A 17,298-nucleotide genomic window follows, 5' to 3' on the forward strand; every position below is an offset into this window, starting at 1 on the left:
TCCTGGTGGAAAAAAGAAGAAAAAAGAAAAAAAAATGGACAACTAATAAATAATCTGGTTAGATAAATAGATCCGTATAAATTTTCGTATATAAGAGAACCGCGGTCTGCGACGCGTCTCTCGCAGGGCACATATGCGGCTTATGACAGAAATTATAAATACGGTACATCCACATAAACATTGAACAGATCCGAAGTAAAAAGTCCCCACGTTCCTTCCGGTATATAAGAAAAAGCACGTGTGCGTTTCACGTAGACGCCCGCAGGCTGAAGATAATAAATTCATTCAAGAATATCCCGCGCCCGCCTTAACTCGTCACTTTTCTAGCATGAGCCGCAAGCCTAGGTAAAGAGTGAAACCGAGTTGCACTCTGCACCGCAGCTGCAGCGGAGAATTGATAATTTCTTCTATCCCGCCGAGTTTTCGACGATCGCACGATGCGGCACCGCCTCCGGGTCACGATGTTGTGATTTTATAATCGAGCAACTATTTGATAATTTACACAGACATACACACTTGTGCATACGTATACGCATACTTGAATGCAAGCTGGCCCACTTTGTGTCCAAGCTGTGTAAGAGGTGAAAAAAAAAAAACGTCGTCAACAGCAAGAAATGCTCATCTGGTAACGTTACTCTAATTCCATTTTACATGTACGCAATCAGAGATAGGGATAAAACAGCAACGTAATCAGCTGAAAATAAGTTTTCGACCCAATCCGACCAACTTGTAAGACTTTTTCTTTCTTTTATCGTTTTTTTTTCAGGTCGGATCACGCGTTATGCATTGCGAACGAACCGACGTCGTGTGTTTTTTATTCACGCACGCACGCGCTACACAACGTACGTACTCGTATACGTAGTCACATGGGCATGTACGACTTGCACCGAGCGGTTCGGAATCTCGCGGATTGGGGCCAACCGTGACCATAACGGAAAACGCAGGAACAACGCGTAAGACACGCCTGTCTACCTGCGTGACCCCGGCCGGAATGCGACGCGGTTAATTTGCGCATTTCTCGGAGTCCGTCCGCAACTTGCGACGTATTTAAAAGCAATACGACAGCAGTTGATCGTTTTTTAGATTAGATTTTGGCAATTTTCAACCACTTGGGAAATTTTTTCCCAACACTCGACACCTCGGATTATCAAAATAATCAAAATTCCACGAAAAATATTGTTATAACTTTTGTCCTGGCTCGATGAAGAGATGTTACGGAACAGGTTGTGAGAATAGTCTTAGAAGCGTACATTGGAATAGGCGGATGCAGAGCTTTTGGAGCGGTACATGGAACATCCTCGGTAACCGAAGGGAATCGAGCGGTAAAAAACGAGCGAAACAATTGTCTTAAATTACAAGTAAGCCACGTCGCGAGGCCTTGCGGAATCGTTTAAGGCGTTAGCGCGTGCCGATTAACCGAAGCGAAAACCATATTACATGCATGTGTGCCGCATGAGATGCTTGTTACAAAACTAAATTATGAAAGTTTGCGCGGCTCGATTAACTCCAAGGAACGCCGTGTGTGTATTGCATGCGACGCGAGAATTATTGAGGTATTGCTAAGGCTGAGCGCGTGATTGCCGCACGGTAAAAGAGAAAAGGAAGGCAAAGCGGAAGAAAAAATTCAGAAAGAAAAAATCAATCGTGTATAATAGACATATGCCGACCGGTATAAATATAATAGAACGAATACGTTAACTCGTTCCCGAAACGTTCTCGAATTCAGGCTTAAGGCTCGAAAGTATCCAGTTGTAACAGATTTTATTATAACCGCTGGAACGCATGACAGTTAGGATTGAAAATCTGACCCGCGGGTCAAGTAAGACAAGAAATCGTACATGTAATTGTGAGTAAGACCCGTGATGGTCGAAGCAGAGTATACGGAAATCCGTTACAAGTAATTGTAACAGGTTCAAATGAGCCGAGGCGCGATCGACTGGGACGTGAATATACTGGCATAATAGCCACGCGAATTGAGTTGCCAACGCGTGTACTTGTTGTACCAACGAACTAAATCGTAAGTATGTAATAATACGGCAAGAAAATTTCACCAGGAGAAACTGACCGGGATTCACTAAAGAGTCTACCGGTATGGTAACAGCGCAGCGCGCATAGCACGCTTCTTCGAGCTCTAGGTGCTAATTACCGAAAGCGTTATTAGTCGGGGTAAAACAAAACCTCGCCTCGAGTAAACACGCCCCGCGATACAATAACGTGTTGAGTTTAGGAGCGTTTCAACTTCCCATTGGACCAACAAGCACCGCAACCCCGTTTGGTGTTGTTCTTCCTTGTATAATTGGCTCTCCGTTTTACATCCTGGTAAAGCGTAATTCACCGCATCAAATAACTCCGGACAACGTGTTAAATCCACCGCCGGGTTTAAGTATGCGCGGAATATATTCGCGACGTAAGGTAAGTGTACCAGTTACTGACCCTGTCTCGATTAGTGACATTTTTTGGTTTTATCTGTTTCATTCTTAATTGTAAAATTACCAAAAAATAAATTTGTAGCGTCTTAACCCTCTAGCGATTGGTTGCAGTCATCGAGAAATTCACAGTTTGTGCCGCCAATTTATAATGATTGAAAATAAAAGGGTCGGTAATTGAGTCTGAACGTGTCAATAACTCGTACACTTACTTTACTACGCCTGCTGTGCAGTGTTGGAGCAAAAGACTCACCCGCCGGTGTCTTCTCGAGTGTCCCCGATGTAGTCCAACATGTGAATCTTCAACATCTTCGTCGAACACACACTGGGAACTTGAAATTCTCAAAAATTATCTCAAAGCTATACGCAGAAAAGAACTTGGCGCCAACTGATCATTTGTAGGTATTCTACTTTCGCCAAATTTGTATTACAAAAGAAAAGAGTATGGAAGTAGCAGAACAAGTAGTGGAAGTTTTCGTTAAACACGAACGAATTGAAAACGGTAAACTCAACCCACTCGTCCGCACGACTATGAGTCAAGTTTTCGGTCACAAATCGGTCCAGAGCCACGTGATGCTGGCTTAAGGTTCTCAGGATACGGACGTAGAGTCGGCCTGACCCTTGTCCGAGGGAGCGTTCGGTGTTGTTTTCTTCTCCTCAATCCTGGGGATGCAGCGATCGTCGAGTATCCGTCGATTCAGCAGCAGGTAATCAACGAGGAATTAATCATTAGATTGAGTTGTCAAGCGCAAAGAACGGGACCATTAATAACAATCCTCGTGTAGGATGAACGGAGGAGTTTTTATTCGCGACGTACCTTTAAGCGCGTTACTATTTTCTACCCTCAGCCCCTCGAGTTCGGTGTAACAACCCTGACGCCCTCCGTGTGTGGACATGTAAACTCGTATATCGAAAGTACAAAGCACTTTGATCAAATTTTCAAACTCCACTGAGCACCGGGTATTTAAAATCCTGAATCGAACAGCGAGACATGGTAATCTACAGACAGCCACCGAGGAGTTCGCACTTGGCACACGAATCCTTTTCATCAAACGCTCCTCACGCCTACTGTCGCATCGAAAGTTTTCACACTCAACTCAGTTACCGAGTGTACCGACAAACCGAAGCGTCAACGATTCGAGCGAAGCTCCGAACTTGTCATTCGGCAAACACAGACGCTAAAGAAACTTTCGACCAGGATCTCGATGTTCGGGAGCCGTCTGATCCGCGTCTGGCTCTCCTTACTCCCACAAAATTTCCCGCCGTGGTGAATCCGGGAATATTTTTAAGTCGCGCGTTTGCCCGAGGTCTACATTAAACTTGGCCATCGCTAGCTCTCCAGTCAAAAGTCGGAGGCGGAGGCGGAGAGAGAACTGCCGCCTCGCTGGTAGTACGACGCAGAGGCTATGCTCTCTCTCTCCTCGGGGGAATGCTTCGAGTATCCAGTGGAGGGGCTGAACGTGTGCATGTTACTATTCGTGACTCTGATTCTCTGCGGACAAAGTTGTATGCGCGGGCGTTAGAGTTCGCTCAATGTGTCCGGGGCTTGGAAATACGAGGCTCCCGGGGTGGCCGAAATTTTTGGCTTTTGGGGATGATTTGGGGTGAAGTGTGTCATCTCTTCCTTTCCCCGAGAAGCTGAGCATACGTATAAAAACTCAGGTGTAAACGCGGTGAAAGGTCTGTTGATTTTCTGTGAATCGAAGCGGCATGTTATACCTAACGTCACGTCAAATCACTCGAGTGCCCGAAGTGTTCGCGTTATATTAGTCGTAGTACCGTTGACTTGGGTTTTTTATTCGCGATAATGGCGATCAGAGCAGACGGTCCGATGACTCGGATAGCGGAGTAAAGCATCTCAGCGGTATACATTCGAGGGCGGAGAAAACGGGGTTGTCGGATTCGGAGAGGGTGAATGAGTCAGGGGAGAAGCATAAGGGAAGATACGCGGTGCTGAAGGCATTTGCATAGCAAGCGCGCCGAGGGTGTGTATAAACTGGATGTGGTGGTTGTACGTGGCCCAGCTGAGAAATACGGCGCTTCGTTAAACCCGGTATTGCGTTTCACAACTTTGACCCGGGGTGCTTCGAAGGTTCTTTCGAGTTAAATAAACCTCGAAGAGATGTCCGGGCCCTCAGCCGTAACTGAAAAAGAAGAAGAAGAAGCCCGTTCGTGCGCACAGATTTAGTGAGTGGCCCCCGAGGATTAACAGAGGGACTCACACGGGACAAGGCAATTAACTAATTACCTCGAAATTCATTTTCGCGTCGATTACAGACTCGGCGAGCTGCAACTCGCTTTTTCTCCTAGCCCTAGTCGGGTTTTCACGTAGCACGCTCGAAGATAGCGTACGGATGTAATTATATCCGAGCAGTCGACTAGTTGCTCATTTGGCCGTGTTCACCGCTTGCAAAGTAGAACGGGATATGCGCATGTGTGTGCTCGTGAATGCCTAGCGCCGATTTCGTTATACCTGTGAGTAGATCGTATGCGCATAAGCATGAGCGGAAAATAGAGACATCGATTTACAGAAAGAATGTTCAACGTCGTAAATATTTTACGGTTTTAATTTTCACCGTGTCCTACTGCCCCGGATTCGAGATAATTTTTACCTTATTTTTCGATTATTTTCCTTCGTTCCTCTAACAAAAGCGTAAAGTGCTCTTGCGGTAGTTGAGAACTTACCATAAAATCAACTTATCGATAGGTACCCGTCTTTCTCCGGTTACTATGTACATACGGTGTAGGTACACCGACCACTTAACATGCTCTCGACATGCAATACGGTCGATAGATAGATACATATATAGAGAGACTCTGTTATGCTCAAATAAGATGCGTGTTGTATTTAAAACGACTTCGTCAGATCGTTAAAAACGCATTAAACTTTCAACATTCGTATGACTTTGACAATTGAAATGTACCGGTCTTTCGTTACCGCCAACGTTTCACCGACGAATCGCGATTTCACGCGAAACCCCATTGATAAAAAATGTTCCTAATTACCATTGTTCTCGCTACGATGTCTTTAAAAGTTGAAAGAAAAAGACTTCCCATAGAATAAATTTTAGCGGAAGAAAATTCGACCCAGTTTTCTGAGCGAAGAACAGCATCCGACAAACCTTGAAATAAATCTGCCGACCTTGATTCGGAAGATGTTTTGAAACGAAGAAAACGAACATCGTTATCTCGGCTGCGTTCCTCGCTCGTCGAGTTCAATATGTTCCCTGATTTTTCCTCGTTTGCAAATTGAACTGAAATTGCAGCGATAGTTTCCATCGCAACTTTTCCCCGCGAAAAAGAGCCTCATCATCATCTCCGCCACCCAGTAGCGTTGGATAGTGGAACAAACGGCTCGCACGAGGGTCGGATAATGACCATGACTGCAATTTACCAGGTTTTCAGTCTCACCGAGGAGTTTAAAACAATTTGCCGCACTCAGCATTTCCGATAGACTGCACCACCGACGATGAACAGCGGCACGGACACCATACGTTTCTGCATCTTACATGCACGCAGCATATCGATTCTAGCGCGTAATTTCGCACTCCACGTACAGATTGACACAGTTTATGGACATGCGTACACACACGAGTCAGTCCGCCTGGACACTAACAATAAGTGCGAAGAATGTTGCACGGTTAGCGGTTTTCGAAGTGTAACGGATACTTTTCGGCCCTCCTCCAGGCCTCTCTGTGCATGTGTGAAACATACGTCTACGCGACGCACAAACAACGCATGCGGGTGGCTGACGGCAGGCGTTACAGCTCGTAACACGTGTCCATGACACGGGAAAAGACGATGAGAAGTTCTTCTGGTTCTAGTCTGGAAAGATTTGCGCGTAGCCTTGTTTTTGCCCCCCCCTCCCATATATGCGGGTCTGTCACAGCTGCGGGGCCTCAATACACACCGAAGGACGACAATTAACTTCTTCGGGCCTGACCAAGATGCTTGAGTGACGATATGAAAAAAGGGAAAAACTTCGGCAGACTTCGGCTGTTGTTTATGGATTGAAACACCGAAAATCTGCTGCCTTTGTACAATCGACGAGACGATTGTGACCGGTTCTCGATTTCGACATTCAGTGGTATGAAAGCTAAAATCAATGAGACCCCGAAGTTTCCATTCCTTTTTTCAAGATCGAAAAATTACAGAAACGTGTGCCTTTTCACCGCTTCTTTTGAACGTTCGAAAATAACTAATCGATGGAAACAAGGTAAGCAAATAAGTGTTGCAGCAGTGGAGTCGAGGGTGAGAAATACGGGATTTCGACTAGGGTGAAGGATTCCATGGGTGCGACGTAGAAGAAGGAGAAACGAGAAGCGAACATGACTATTAATTTTCCTCGAAATGCCCGAGTGTGAATTGCAGCACTCAACGTTCGCATTTAGATAAATGGATTTTGTGTACCGTAGGGAGTACCGGAGTGAAGAGGGTCGAATTCCTCGAGACAATCAGGATTAATACTGTTCCAGGAATTGGTATACGTGTGTCTATAATTCGTGATGTATGATATTATGCAAATATTTGCAAGTGCAATTAAATGTTTACGGTCAGTGGATAGCTGCACAGACGCTGCGTGATGGATTCGCAGAAAACCGGGACGTTCGTGTATTTAGTTGGTAGCCAGATAATTAATATTTACTGTATAAACTAGAGAGAATTATTTGTTTATTCGTGTGAAAATTCCTCGAGGTAACGAAGCGTTTTATTTTCCTAAGCTGATTTTCCGAAGCTTAAAATTCTACCGCCACGCCCGCATCAAATACCGATGTCATTTAATAAAGAACGCCTCTAGGGGTTTGAGAATATACGATATTAATATCAGGTCAGATGCTGGTCTATAATCTTGAGGCGTGCTCGGAAAATCAAATAGCGGTTTAGTTTTACCTACCTTAAAACGTCTACCTATACAGTCGTAGGTAGGTAGGTATAGATCTACATACATCAGCATACGAAAATAACCACCGACTGAATTGAAATTCGGATCAACTTGGTCGCGGCGACGATAATAATAATATCGTAGAATTGAATGAACTTTTTTGCCTCGGAGGATTGCGACCCCGCATTAATTCGTTTAACGGCGTACAACGTGTGGGAGGTTCGTGGCGCATCTGTGCCGCGGTGAAGTGCCGTATAAAAAACTAAAAAAGCGCACTAAAATGGGGGGAAAAAATCTCTTTCACGTCTAGATTTCAATTATCCCAGCTGCGTTTATACCAGCTCATTTTATCATATTCGGAAACCTCGAATGAACAGTTGAAGGGTTTAGAATATTGCGTATTTCACCTCCCGGATATGCCGAGAAATTAACTAAAAACAAAAACAAGGAAAATAAACGTATACGGGATTAAGTTAACACCGCGAATGAAACCCTGTCGGCTCGTTCGGAAATGTCCGGCCGCTTTCGATCCCTATAAACTGTTCGGTGTTTACAATTTATTAATCGACCGGCAGACAGACGCCGATTGACAAATACCACCAGTGAGTTTTATCGCCCGATGCTGTAAAGAAATGATTGAAAACAAATAATTTACCCGACCGCCGTTCTCTTTCCCCAACCGAAATGTTTTCCTTCCCGCAGAAATTTAGAGTTTGTTTTTCGCAGCCAATTTATGACTTTTCTCGCTAACCCCTGCAGGGCGGTTTCGAATTCTCACCCTTAATATTACCCAACGCCGGGCAACTTCCTCATGCATCCACCCTCGATCAAGCGAGAAGTGGAAACCCTCTCGTTCCTCCAATCATCAAACTTCAAAGCCAGCACGGGTAGTGATTTACTTTCCATATATGTGTACAGTATAGACGGGAACAAATTGATGTGGGCAGTCGAATGTGGGTGTTTAGTAACTAGCCTCGTACCTTCGAGGGGGCGCTTTATACACACTGATTGGCCAAACTTGAGAACACCTCTGATTCGAATCTAGTGATATTCACGGTGATGAGTTCTTCACGCTCTTCTTCAAAGGAAATTTCCTGCCAAATTTAAAGCTACTCGAAATAAAAATTCGGCAAATATATAACATAGACGAGCGTATTTTACACGTTACATCTACGTAACCAGAGAGAACACGGTGGCAAATTTCGTCGACCTCGTTGCCTTGTAAATAAATAAAGTAAACGTACCCGACCATTTTTCATTGTGATATTTCAATTCGTCTCATCGTCGGAAGTTATTTATACGATGCTTTCGTCAGAGGTTTGTGAACACAGTACTCGGAGAGGTCTTGATTCAAATCATGGAGCACGGAACCGAGGAAGTTTTGTTTATCACTTTAGGACTCCCTTAAGGACATCGTGATGGCTGGCTACGCTTCGGCATCAGGCTCGCTCGAATCCCAACGAGCATTAAGAATTCAGTTTGCAGAGAGGCAGGGTACACCTGCGTAAATCTTGATCCGTAACTTCTTTTTTGCCAGAGGTACGTTACATCCTCCTTGTTGTTCTTTTTCATCGAGAGAAACGATACAGCCTTAGGAGTAATAAAAAAAAAAAAAAAAAAGACGAAAGAAGCATACATACAAATAAATTTGAGAAAAAAAAGTAAAAAGAAAAAAGAAAACGCTTCCAGCCACCCTCCGGAGGGAAATTTTCGGTCAATGTAAATAATATGACTGCTGGGATATTTGTTTAGGGGGTTGGAGAGACGAAAACCAGTGTTCGTTTTACCGAACCCGTGTAAAAAAAAAATAAAGTTAAAAAAAAAAATAAATTGCGAGAGTTTGAATAACTGCTGAGACGAATAACGGTAAATGTCGGTGTCTGCCTAATTGTCTATAACGCGGAATGGCATTTCCGCATTTTACTGTATTCAAAGTGTGTAAGTAATCTGCGAGACTCAACATTGCGAAGTTTCAGACGACGTTCCGATCGTCCTCTTTAATTACGTGCAATTCATTAATTGGCAATAACGATTCCGCGAATACTTTGCGCTCCACTTGGCCAAAAAGTCCAAATACTTATAATACGATCGTCGTGAATCACTTTGACACTTGAAACTTGGGAAGCCTTCCTCTCCTCCAGACATGAAACACTCGATGAAGACGCCTCATGTCTGACCAATTAAGAATGCAGCGTTGTGCCATTTATCAGCATCGAATTACGTTTCATTCGTTCTTCCGACAGGGTGAAAGAAATACAAACTGTATCAGAACTGATACTGTATTGATCTTTTCTCTGTTTTACCCACTTTTCACAACTTGGGCGAAAACAACAAGTCATTGAACAATGCTGTTTACTGTTCCACGGGGTGAAATTCCAACGAAAAAAATAAAAATAAAATGATAAATAGAAATGCTGGATGAAGGATGCGAATGCGCATACAACTGCCAGCCTTGTTCGCGTTTCAATACCGTGCCGTGTAGAAATTGGATGTAAAAATAAAAGTCAAAGAGACACTCGCCTTGAGGTTCATTCATAATTCATTCCTTCATACGCACGACAGTGAATAAAGAGTTATAGCCGCTCTTCTATCTTTAAGCATGCCCCCCCCCCCCCCCCCCCCCCAAATTAAGTCCCGATTTCCGTCTCTTCGATGTTTGCTTCTTGTTATAAACCTCAAGAAACGTTCCCAGCTTCTTGGCACCTACATTCCTTGGCTGCCAATTACGTCGATTTTTGATACGAAAAGTCCGACTTTAGCACATTACAGACGTGATAAAGAAACACGGATAAAACACACGCTGCTGGATCGAGGTAATTTACGATCGCTCGACTATCCAGCTCCACTGGGTCACCAATGCATAGATATAGTTATACAGGTATACGCGTATACGTCGTGCAGGTCGAGGAGAATCGCTGTTATATAGCGGTGTATCGAGTTCTGGATTGTCGAGGCATTACCATTATACGGTTACATGATTCACGCGAGCATGAAACGTGCGCGTATTACGCCTTCAATTTGTGTTATTACGAATATTATGCGCGTATTAGTCAATAACTCTGCGAATCCCGCTATGAACATTGCTGCTGACGCTGACGATTGGTGTCTTAGCGATGCACGAGGTGGGTACAGGATTCCTAACTCGAGCCAGGCGGTGCCTCGGGAACATTCGACGTTTCAGTCGCGATATGTAACTTCCTGCATCGCTCCAGGGATCGGCAAAATTCAGGATTTAAAATTAGACACCCAAGCCGTTGTTGCAGGGATTCGGAAACCGTCCTCGCGCAGTTGTAAAATGTAAGTTTCTCGCCCCCCTTCAATTTTCCTTTCAAGTTTATCGCGGTGGTTGTATATCGCCTTGGAAACTGAGGGTCGGGAAGTGACAAGGAGGGAAAAGCAGGGAAAATTCAAAAGAGAGCGAGGGAATGAGTGAGTAGGAAGGAGAGGGGAGTAGGAAGTACACTCGAGTAGAGATAATTATCCGAACTCTCTCGAGATTGAAACTCATCGAGGCTGACGGCTACGTGAAAACAGGTTATCTTGTTTACATCGCGATTACAGCTGGTAACTGCACCCTCTTCTCACAGCCGATCATCCGCCTCGCGATTCACTCGCCGCGACGAAGTTTCGATCATCCGTCGCGCGACTCGTCCTTCTTAGATTGGACCGGTTTTCAATTTATCGGTTAACCGAACGACTTCGCACATCTTATTCCCTTCTTTCTCGTGATGAATTCAGAAAAAAATAAAAGAAACGAAAGTCAAACAAGCAAAAATAAATCGGAATTAAACGCTGGATTAAATAAACACGCGGACAGAAAACTGTAACACAACCTTCCGCAGCGTCGCATCGTGCTTGAAATGGTCAATGGGGGTCGTCGGTATTTCATCAAACGTTACTCAAATCACAACTTTATTTTTAATAAGTAATCGATCGTGCAGATCAGATCGCGACAATGGCACCTTGCATGGGTTGGAAAATTTCCAGGAGGTCGTGGAGAGTCTTGATCACGTTGGTATCACCCTCGGTCGAGAAGACCTTACCCAGGACGATGCCCGTCGAACGTCCGCGAGGAGTTGCCGTTCCGACGCGTGAAACAGCAGGGGGTAGATTGCCTGGCAGATGTCTTTCTCTGCTCCCTCACTTTTCCACTCAACGTTCACGAGCTACGATAGTGATACAGTCGGTGTCATTCTATCTGTGAACGATTCCGCAATTTCAATCATCGTCGTTAATCGAAACGTCAGTGCGGCAAATGATCCAAGAACCGATGTTTCTTTTTTCCTTCCAGCGTAACAGGTGGAATGCGATATTTTCAATCAAAAATTTTTCCTTTGATTTCCCGGCCAAGTTAATCGAACTCTGTCACATTGCAAAACAACGTGAAGAAAGATTGGTTGTTATTTTGATACTGATGAAAAACCCGACTTACAATACGTAAAATCTTGAATTCTTCCTATATTTGAGATCTTTAGTTACGCTACAGTAAACTTTCGCACCAGCATAAACCGGACAGTGACAATAGAAGTCGTAATTTAGACTCGGAATAAAGAAAATTTTTTTTTAAATAAGGAAACACGATAAAGCGTCTCGGCTAAATCACGTTATAGCCAGCGACGTTGTGTGGTCCTTATGTATATACTCTTCCATTTACAACTCAGACGAATTCGACAAAGAAGAATATTTCCTGACGTGGTCCGCGGGTCGAATACCCCCTTCGTATAAATCGAATCATAATGTAAGATCGGTAATTGATATTTATTATCGTTTCCCAACATGCGGGATCGGCTCGACTTTCCGAGTTCAACCTTTCGCGTTCAATCCAACCGAGTCACCGTACCTTTAGAATTCGAATGTCGTCCTGAGATCAGTTTCATATATTCTATAAAGTAGAAAAAAAATGATGCAGCTATAGCAAGCGTAAGAATCGACGGAGCTAACGGAGAATCGAACGTCTTACCGTCAAGCAAGACGATATACCCCGGGTTTATTCCTTTTCACCAATTCATCATCTACGTATGATGGAAAAAAGAACAACGTTACGCTATATCGATAATGTGTTTCATTACAACCCCGTCCCTTGACCCCTTTACGATTTCAGCTTCGCCAAACAGTTAACTTTCATTCATTTATTCAGCGTGCATGGGGTTAAAGTTACCTCTTCCACCATTGCAGCAGCAAGAGTTTTGATTAGCGCATTGTGCCGCGCCACGCGCATCTCACCGGTTGAAACTTGTGTTAAAAAAAAAAAAAATACGCACACGTAGTGGATAAAAAGGATGAATGAATGGAAAAGAGGAAGGAAGAAAAAGGAGAAATCTGGTCCGGTCAACGTACCGTAAGAGGTTAATTCCCGCTAATAGCCGTCTGTGGATACCTCTACGTAATAATTCATACTTCGCGGACCATACGGCACTCCGACATGGATGGATGCCGTACGCGTATTATAATAACAACACAAGTGCGCGTACGACATAGCGGGACGGAAATTCACGAGGGTTGATTCCTCTTCACGTCCGTGCACAAGCACGATTGCAAAGGCCTCTAAGGTACACGCCATATGCGCATGCCGGAGATAGTTGGCTGGGCAGGTATAGGTGAGCAACTGCAGGGCACTAGGAATGCACGAGGCGCATCGCATCGGACAGCAAAATCAAGGGCTATTGTCAGCCGCACGCGACCCTATCCCTCCTCCTGGGTTCTTACAACCATGGAATGGACACAAGTACACACACGCAGAGAGAGAGAGACGCACACTCGGGCGATTGAGTGATGATTCCATCGGTGCTCTGCGATCCCCGATATGTACCATGTTTGCAAATCCCAACAATGTCTAATTTAAAATTGCGCATGATTCGATGCAGCCCAAGTCGACCTTCTTCGATTCAATGAGCCGGCGTTCAAAGGGTTCGTTTGTTGACTCGGAGCTTGATCATTTGCAGTTGTGAATATTTTCGAAAGCCTCGAGCCCTTTTTCGCCGGATCGACTTCGCGACGACGCCTCGAGGCTAACGTTCCAAAAAATTAAGATAAATTCGGTTTAACCCTGACGATTTCAAATCAAGATACAAAATTATTAAAAACTACGGAACAACGAAAGTGAACATCTAATAATTGAGATAAAAAACGTGAGGTATTTGTGAACGCCTATAAATGTCAGGGTTGGTTTTTTTTTTTCCTTCACGAAATCATAAGGAATTGAAAATTATGGACATGGAATAAGGAAATAAGACACCTCTTGTAGATAAAAGCTGAAACTTCTGTTTTTTTTTTTTTTTTTTTAAGGCCAACTCTACTCAGCACTACGTATCTCCGAAGCAAGGCTTGTCGAAGTTTACTCAAGGGAGTACTTTGGCGGGATAATATAAAATACCAGATGCGACGTGTACGAGAATATAAGTTGCGTCTGCAGTAAAATATCAGATAAGATAAGACTGCGGGTTCATCGCGTTGATAAAAAAATAAGATATTGTTTTCGAAATAACTAGCCGAAATTTTTTGTCCCAGTTTTTATATCCATCATCATTATATCTATACCGTATACTCTTTACAAGCCCGAATGCACCCGGTAGATGATTAATGGGTGAGGGTATGCCGCTGCAGAGTTTCGAATTTCAACCAGCTTTAAATTTGGAGGCGCGTAGAAGAGAAGATCGCCCGCAGAGCGACGACTAACACGGGGTGACAGCTTTCTGGTCAGCACTGAACCGTGGACAGTACCTAGAGCGAGTAGGAATTGCAGCGAGTCATCCTCACGCGCCAATCCGACCCCTGTAACAATCGGGTAGCTGCTGTTAGTCCATCCCCGGTTCGTTTGAACGAATCAATTAACATAATCGAGCAGAAGGGAGGACCCGCTGAACGCAGTCCTACGCAGCCCGGTAGGTTTAGGGCTCGGGATTCGGGGGAGAAACTGCCCCGCGGGGGATTGCGGCCGAGGGTTTTGTAACAGTTAATTACCTATTTTGTATAGGCGGGAAATAGGGGTATTTCCCCAGAATGACGATCGTACCAGTTATATTTTCGTTGAAGCTTGAATTGAACGTAAATTAAACGAATGAACAGGAATTTCGAGTTGTTTCGATCACGGAATTGATCGAAAATTGGATAATTGTTAATATCGGTTTTTAGTTATGAAATTCTCAACTTTACCGTGGATTCCAGGTCTGTAAATAACTCTGATATATACGTACTTGGGTACGTATTTTAAATTGGTAAATTCGCATGCAGATATGACGAGAAAAATCTGGGACACTGAGGAAAAAGGGTGGCTCGGTTCACCGAGAATTACCATAAGCAGTAAAAAAGAAAAAAAGGGTTAACAAGGAGTAAGAAAGAAAAAGACGCAACCTGTAGCATCTCTCCGAGTGTTGTATAACTTGTGGATGAGATATGCGCTTTATTTGGAACGCTAGAGAACGGGTTTTCAGAAACAAATAGTCACAGCGGTGCTAAATCACCGGACGTTGCTTTTTGAATAAAAAAAAGGACGAGTGGTTACCCAGGGTGGAGGAACGGAGTGTCCAGCATCGTCGAGCCATTTCTATACGAGGATACGTAACTGTATTCCTGTCGTCGTAGCGAAAACCAATTTACCCCTTCCGATTACCGGGGAAAATTTATATATTTATTTCAGTCCCAACGTAGCTGTAGATCCATCGGACGGATCGGGAGGCTGAACCGCTACGACGAACGACGGTCAGTTGTAAAAGCAATTGCTTTCGCGGGGTCCGAACGTTGCATAACGTTAATTCTCACGTGAGCAGGGGATGACAAACGTGTGGCGAGAGTTACACGTGTCGTCGGACTCTTTCTCTGGTTTTTTCCAAGGGTGAAAACAGGACAGTTACATTCGGGAGTCGTAAGTAAGATGAATATTTGGCAGAGAGGATTACACGCTCATTAGGCCAGAGGTTCGACCAGCCGCTAGTTAATCCTAAATGACGACTGATATTGCGTTAATACCGGGAGGAGTCTTCCATTACGGGTGATTCGCTCCATTCTCTCGACGCGTTGTCAGTCCGCTGCAGCTCCTAAAAGACAGATAGATCATGGAGGATGGAAATAAGCTGCACGAACCCATTATCATCCCGAATTGGTGGGATTGTTAAGCCGATATCTCTGCACCGAGCGTGTTATATCCCCACATATTACACGTCACGCATGCATATGTCTAAATGCCAACTGGTTCCGGCATATCCAGTTCTAGAAACGAACGCTCCAAATATACGTCTACCTATATATGTATACACATCTTCGACCAGATTACATGTGTATATATGTATATAAAGGTTCTGGAATTCGCTCTACTTTGCATTGTAGGAGTATCACGAGTACGGCTATCAATCACCTCGCGTGAACATAGTTTATACCTATTATGTCAACGACAACTGTCGAAGAAATATATGACGCACACATACACGCGATTCTTCTCGCTGCGCGTGTATTCACAATCAGTCACACACCCCGCCTCGATACAAAAATTATTTGGGAATGTATCGAGAGATTAATGATATCGGAGAGACCGTTTCACCGTACTGAAATAATCATTGTGCACGTATACATATATATCTTGGTTCACGGTATCTATGATAATACTTCAATGTTGAATTTTTTGCGACATTTGCCACGCGTCGAGATTAAAGTAAGAATAATATGCTAATGACGTCTATGTACGGAATTGATAATACCAGTTTGTGAACGGATTACCGTGAAAGTATTTTCAAACTTGCTACATAGAGGAGGTTGCTCCGAACATAAAGTTGCCAAAGATACGATCTAGTTCAATTATTTTGGCTACATTTTTTTTCAAACTACCGTTGCTCGGCACACCATCATCACGATGCCGACACCATGGAATACGAAAGAACAATTTTCTATCGCGTAGACTGCCTTACCTTGTGTAACCTACAACGCAACGACGCATAGTGGTTTGACAAATCGAGTCTTCTCATCGTTTGTCAGGGATATCTCTCCGGGATCGCGTGGCGCTCGGTATTATTGCGGGGGTCAAATGCGGCGTAGGACATCGAGGAGGGAGAAGGGCGATAGGGCTGACAACTGAATTCATCACTCGATTTGTCACGGTTGACTTGTGCAGGGTTGTCGGCGTTCACCGATGAGGGCTCGCTCGTGATATGCCTGGCAGGAGCCTGGCGACGCGACACCAAAACCTTGCGGGAGAGCCGAAAAATGGCCACAATTAAAACTCGAAGCCGGTATGAACTGGTTTTTTTTTCTTTCTTTTTTTTTTTTTTCTTTTACAATTAGACAAATTATACCGCTCGCTGCATGGCAGCCATACTACTATAGGTATTACACAGCCGAGGGGTGAGTCGAGATGCTCTCGAATCGGATGCGGCGTGGTTCACTTGAGGGGCCCCAACTCGAGCGTGTAATTGTCAGCGATGCACGACGACGACGAAACGGTGTCGTCCTTTTCCTGGGGCAGCACCTGGCCCGATTTTCACCCCGGATTACGGAGGCACGCGTACCCGGCCGAATCTGAGACCCGCATGCAAATTACGTTCGAGGTGTGGTTGATGGGGCGCGTACCTGCTGCTGAGGTGTACGCGAGTGCAGCTACCAGAGATGAGACGGTGAGATATTTTATTTCCCGCTTGCATGATGCGCGCGAACGGCGGCGGCGAGCATAAAGCAAGACAAATTATACGTGAGATACGCGGAATGGAAAATTGACGGAAATCTCTCGAGTGGGAAGGACACGAAGCTCTCTCAAGCCCTCCGGGTGAAACGGGATTGAAATTCAGGAGGATGAGAAAACCCCCGCGATTTCAGCAACCCTCGACCCTCCTGTAGCTCGGGGAGAAAGAGAGAAAAATAGAGAGAGTGTGAGAGAGAGAGAGAGAGAGAGGCATCCGTGCCTCGAGGATCCAAATTTGTTACTCTTCGAGATTGTATCAGGTTAATGGTTAAGAGGTTTCAGCAAATAATCTGTCAAACACCGAGGCAAAACTTTTAAACGTAAAA

At 44.4% G+C, this 17,298-nt stretch overlaps 1 protein-coding gene across 3 annotated transcripts in view; it reads right to left on the minus strand.

Annotated features, from left to right (window-relative positions):
- The window catches only part of LOC107227802 (rap1 GTPase-activating protein 1), a 158,347-nt gene that overhangs the window by 86,630 nt on the left and 54,419 nt on the right, over positions 1 to 17,298 (minus strand). Inside the window, exon 1 of one of the 3 annotated variants that reach the window (XM_046743791.1) lies at positions 2,680 to 3,768. The exons of the other annotated variants lie outside the window; for them this stretch is intronic. Within the exon in view, the coding sequence (XP_046599747.1) occupies positions 2,680 to 2,735 (56 nt within the window). The 5' untranslated portion in view covers positions 2,736 to 3,768. Of the gene's footprint in view, positions 1 to 2,679; positions 3,769 to 17,298 lie in introns of those variants that run through there. 3 annotated transcript variants of the gene reach the window in all.

The sequence above is a fragment of the Neodiprion lecontei genome, chromosome 1 (assembly GCF_021901455.1).
Source record: "Neodiprion lecontei isolate iyNeoLeco1 chromosome 1, iyNeoLeco1.1, whole genome shotgun sequence".
NCBI classification, from domain to species: domain Eukaryota; kingdom Metazoa; phylum Arthropoda; class Insecta; order Hymenoptera; family Diprionidae; genus Neodiprion; species Neodiprion lecontei.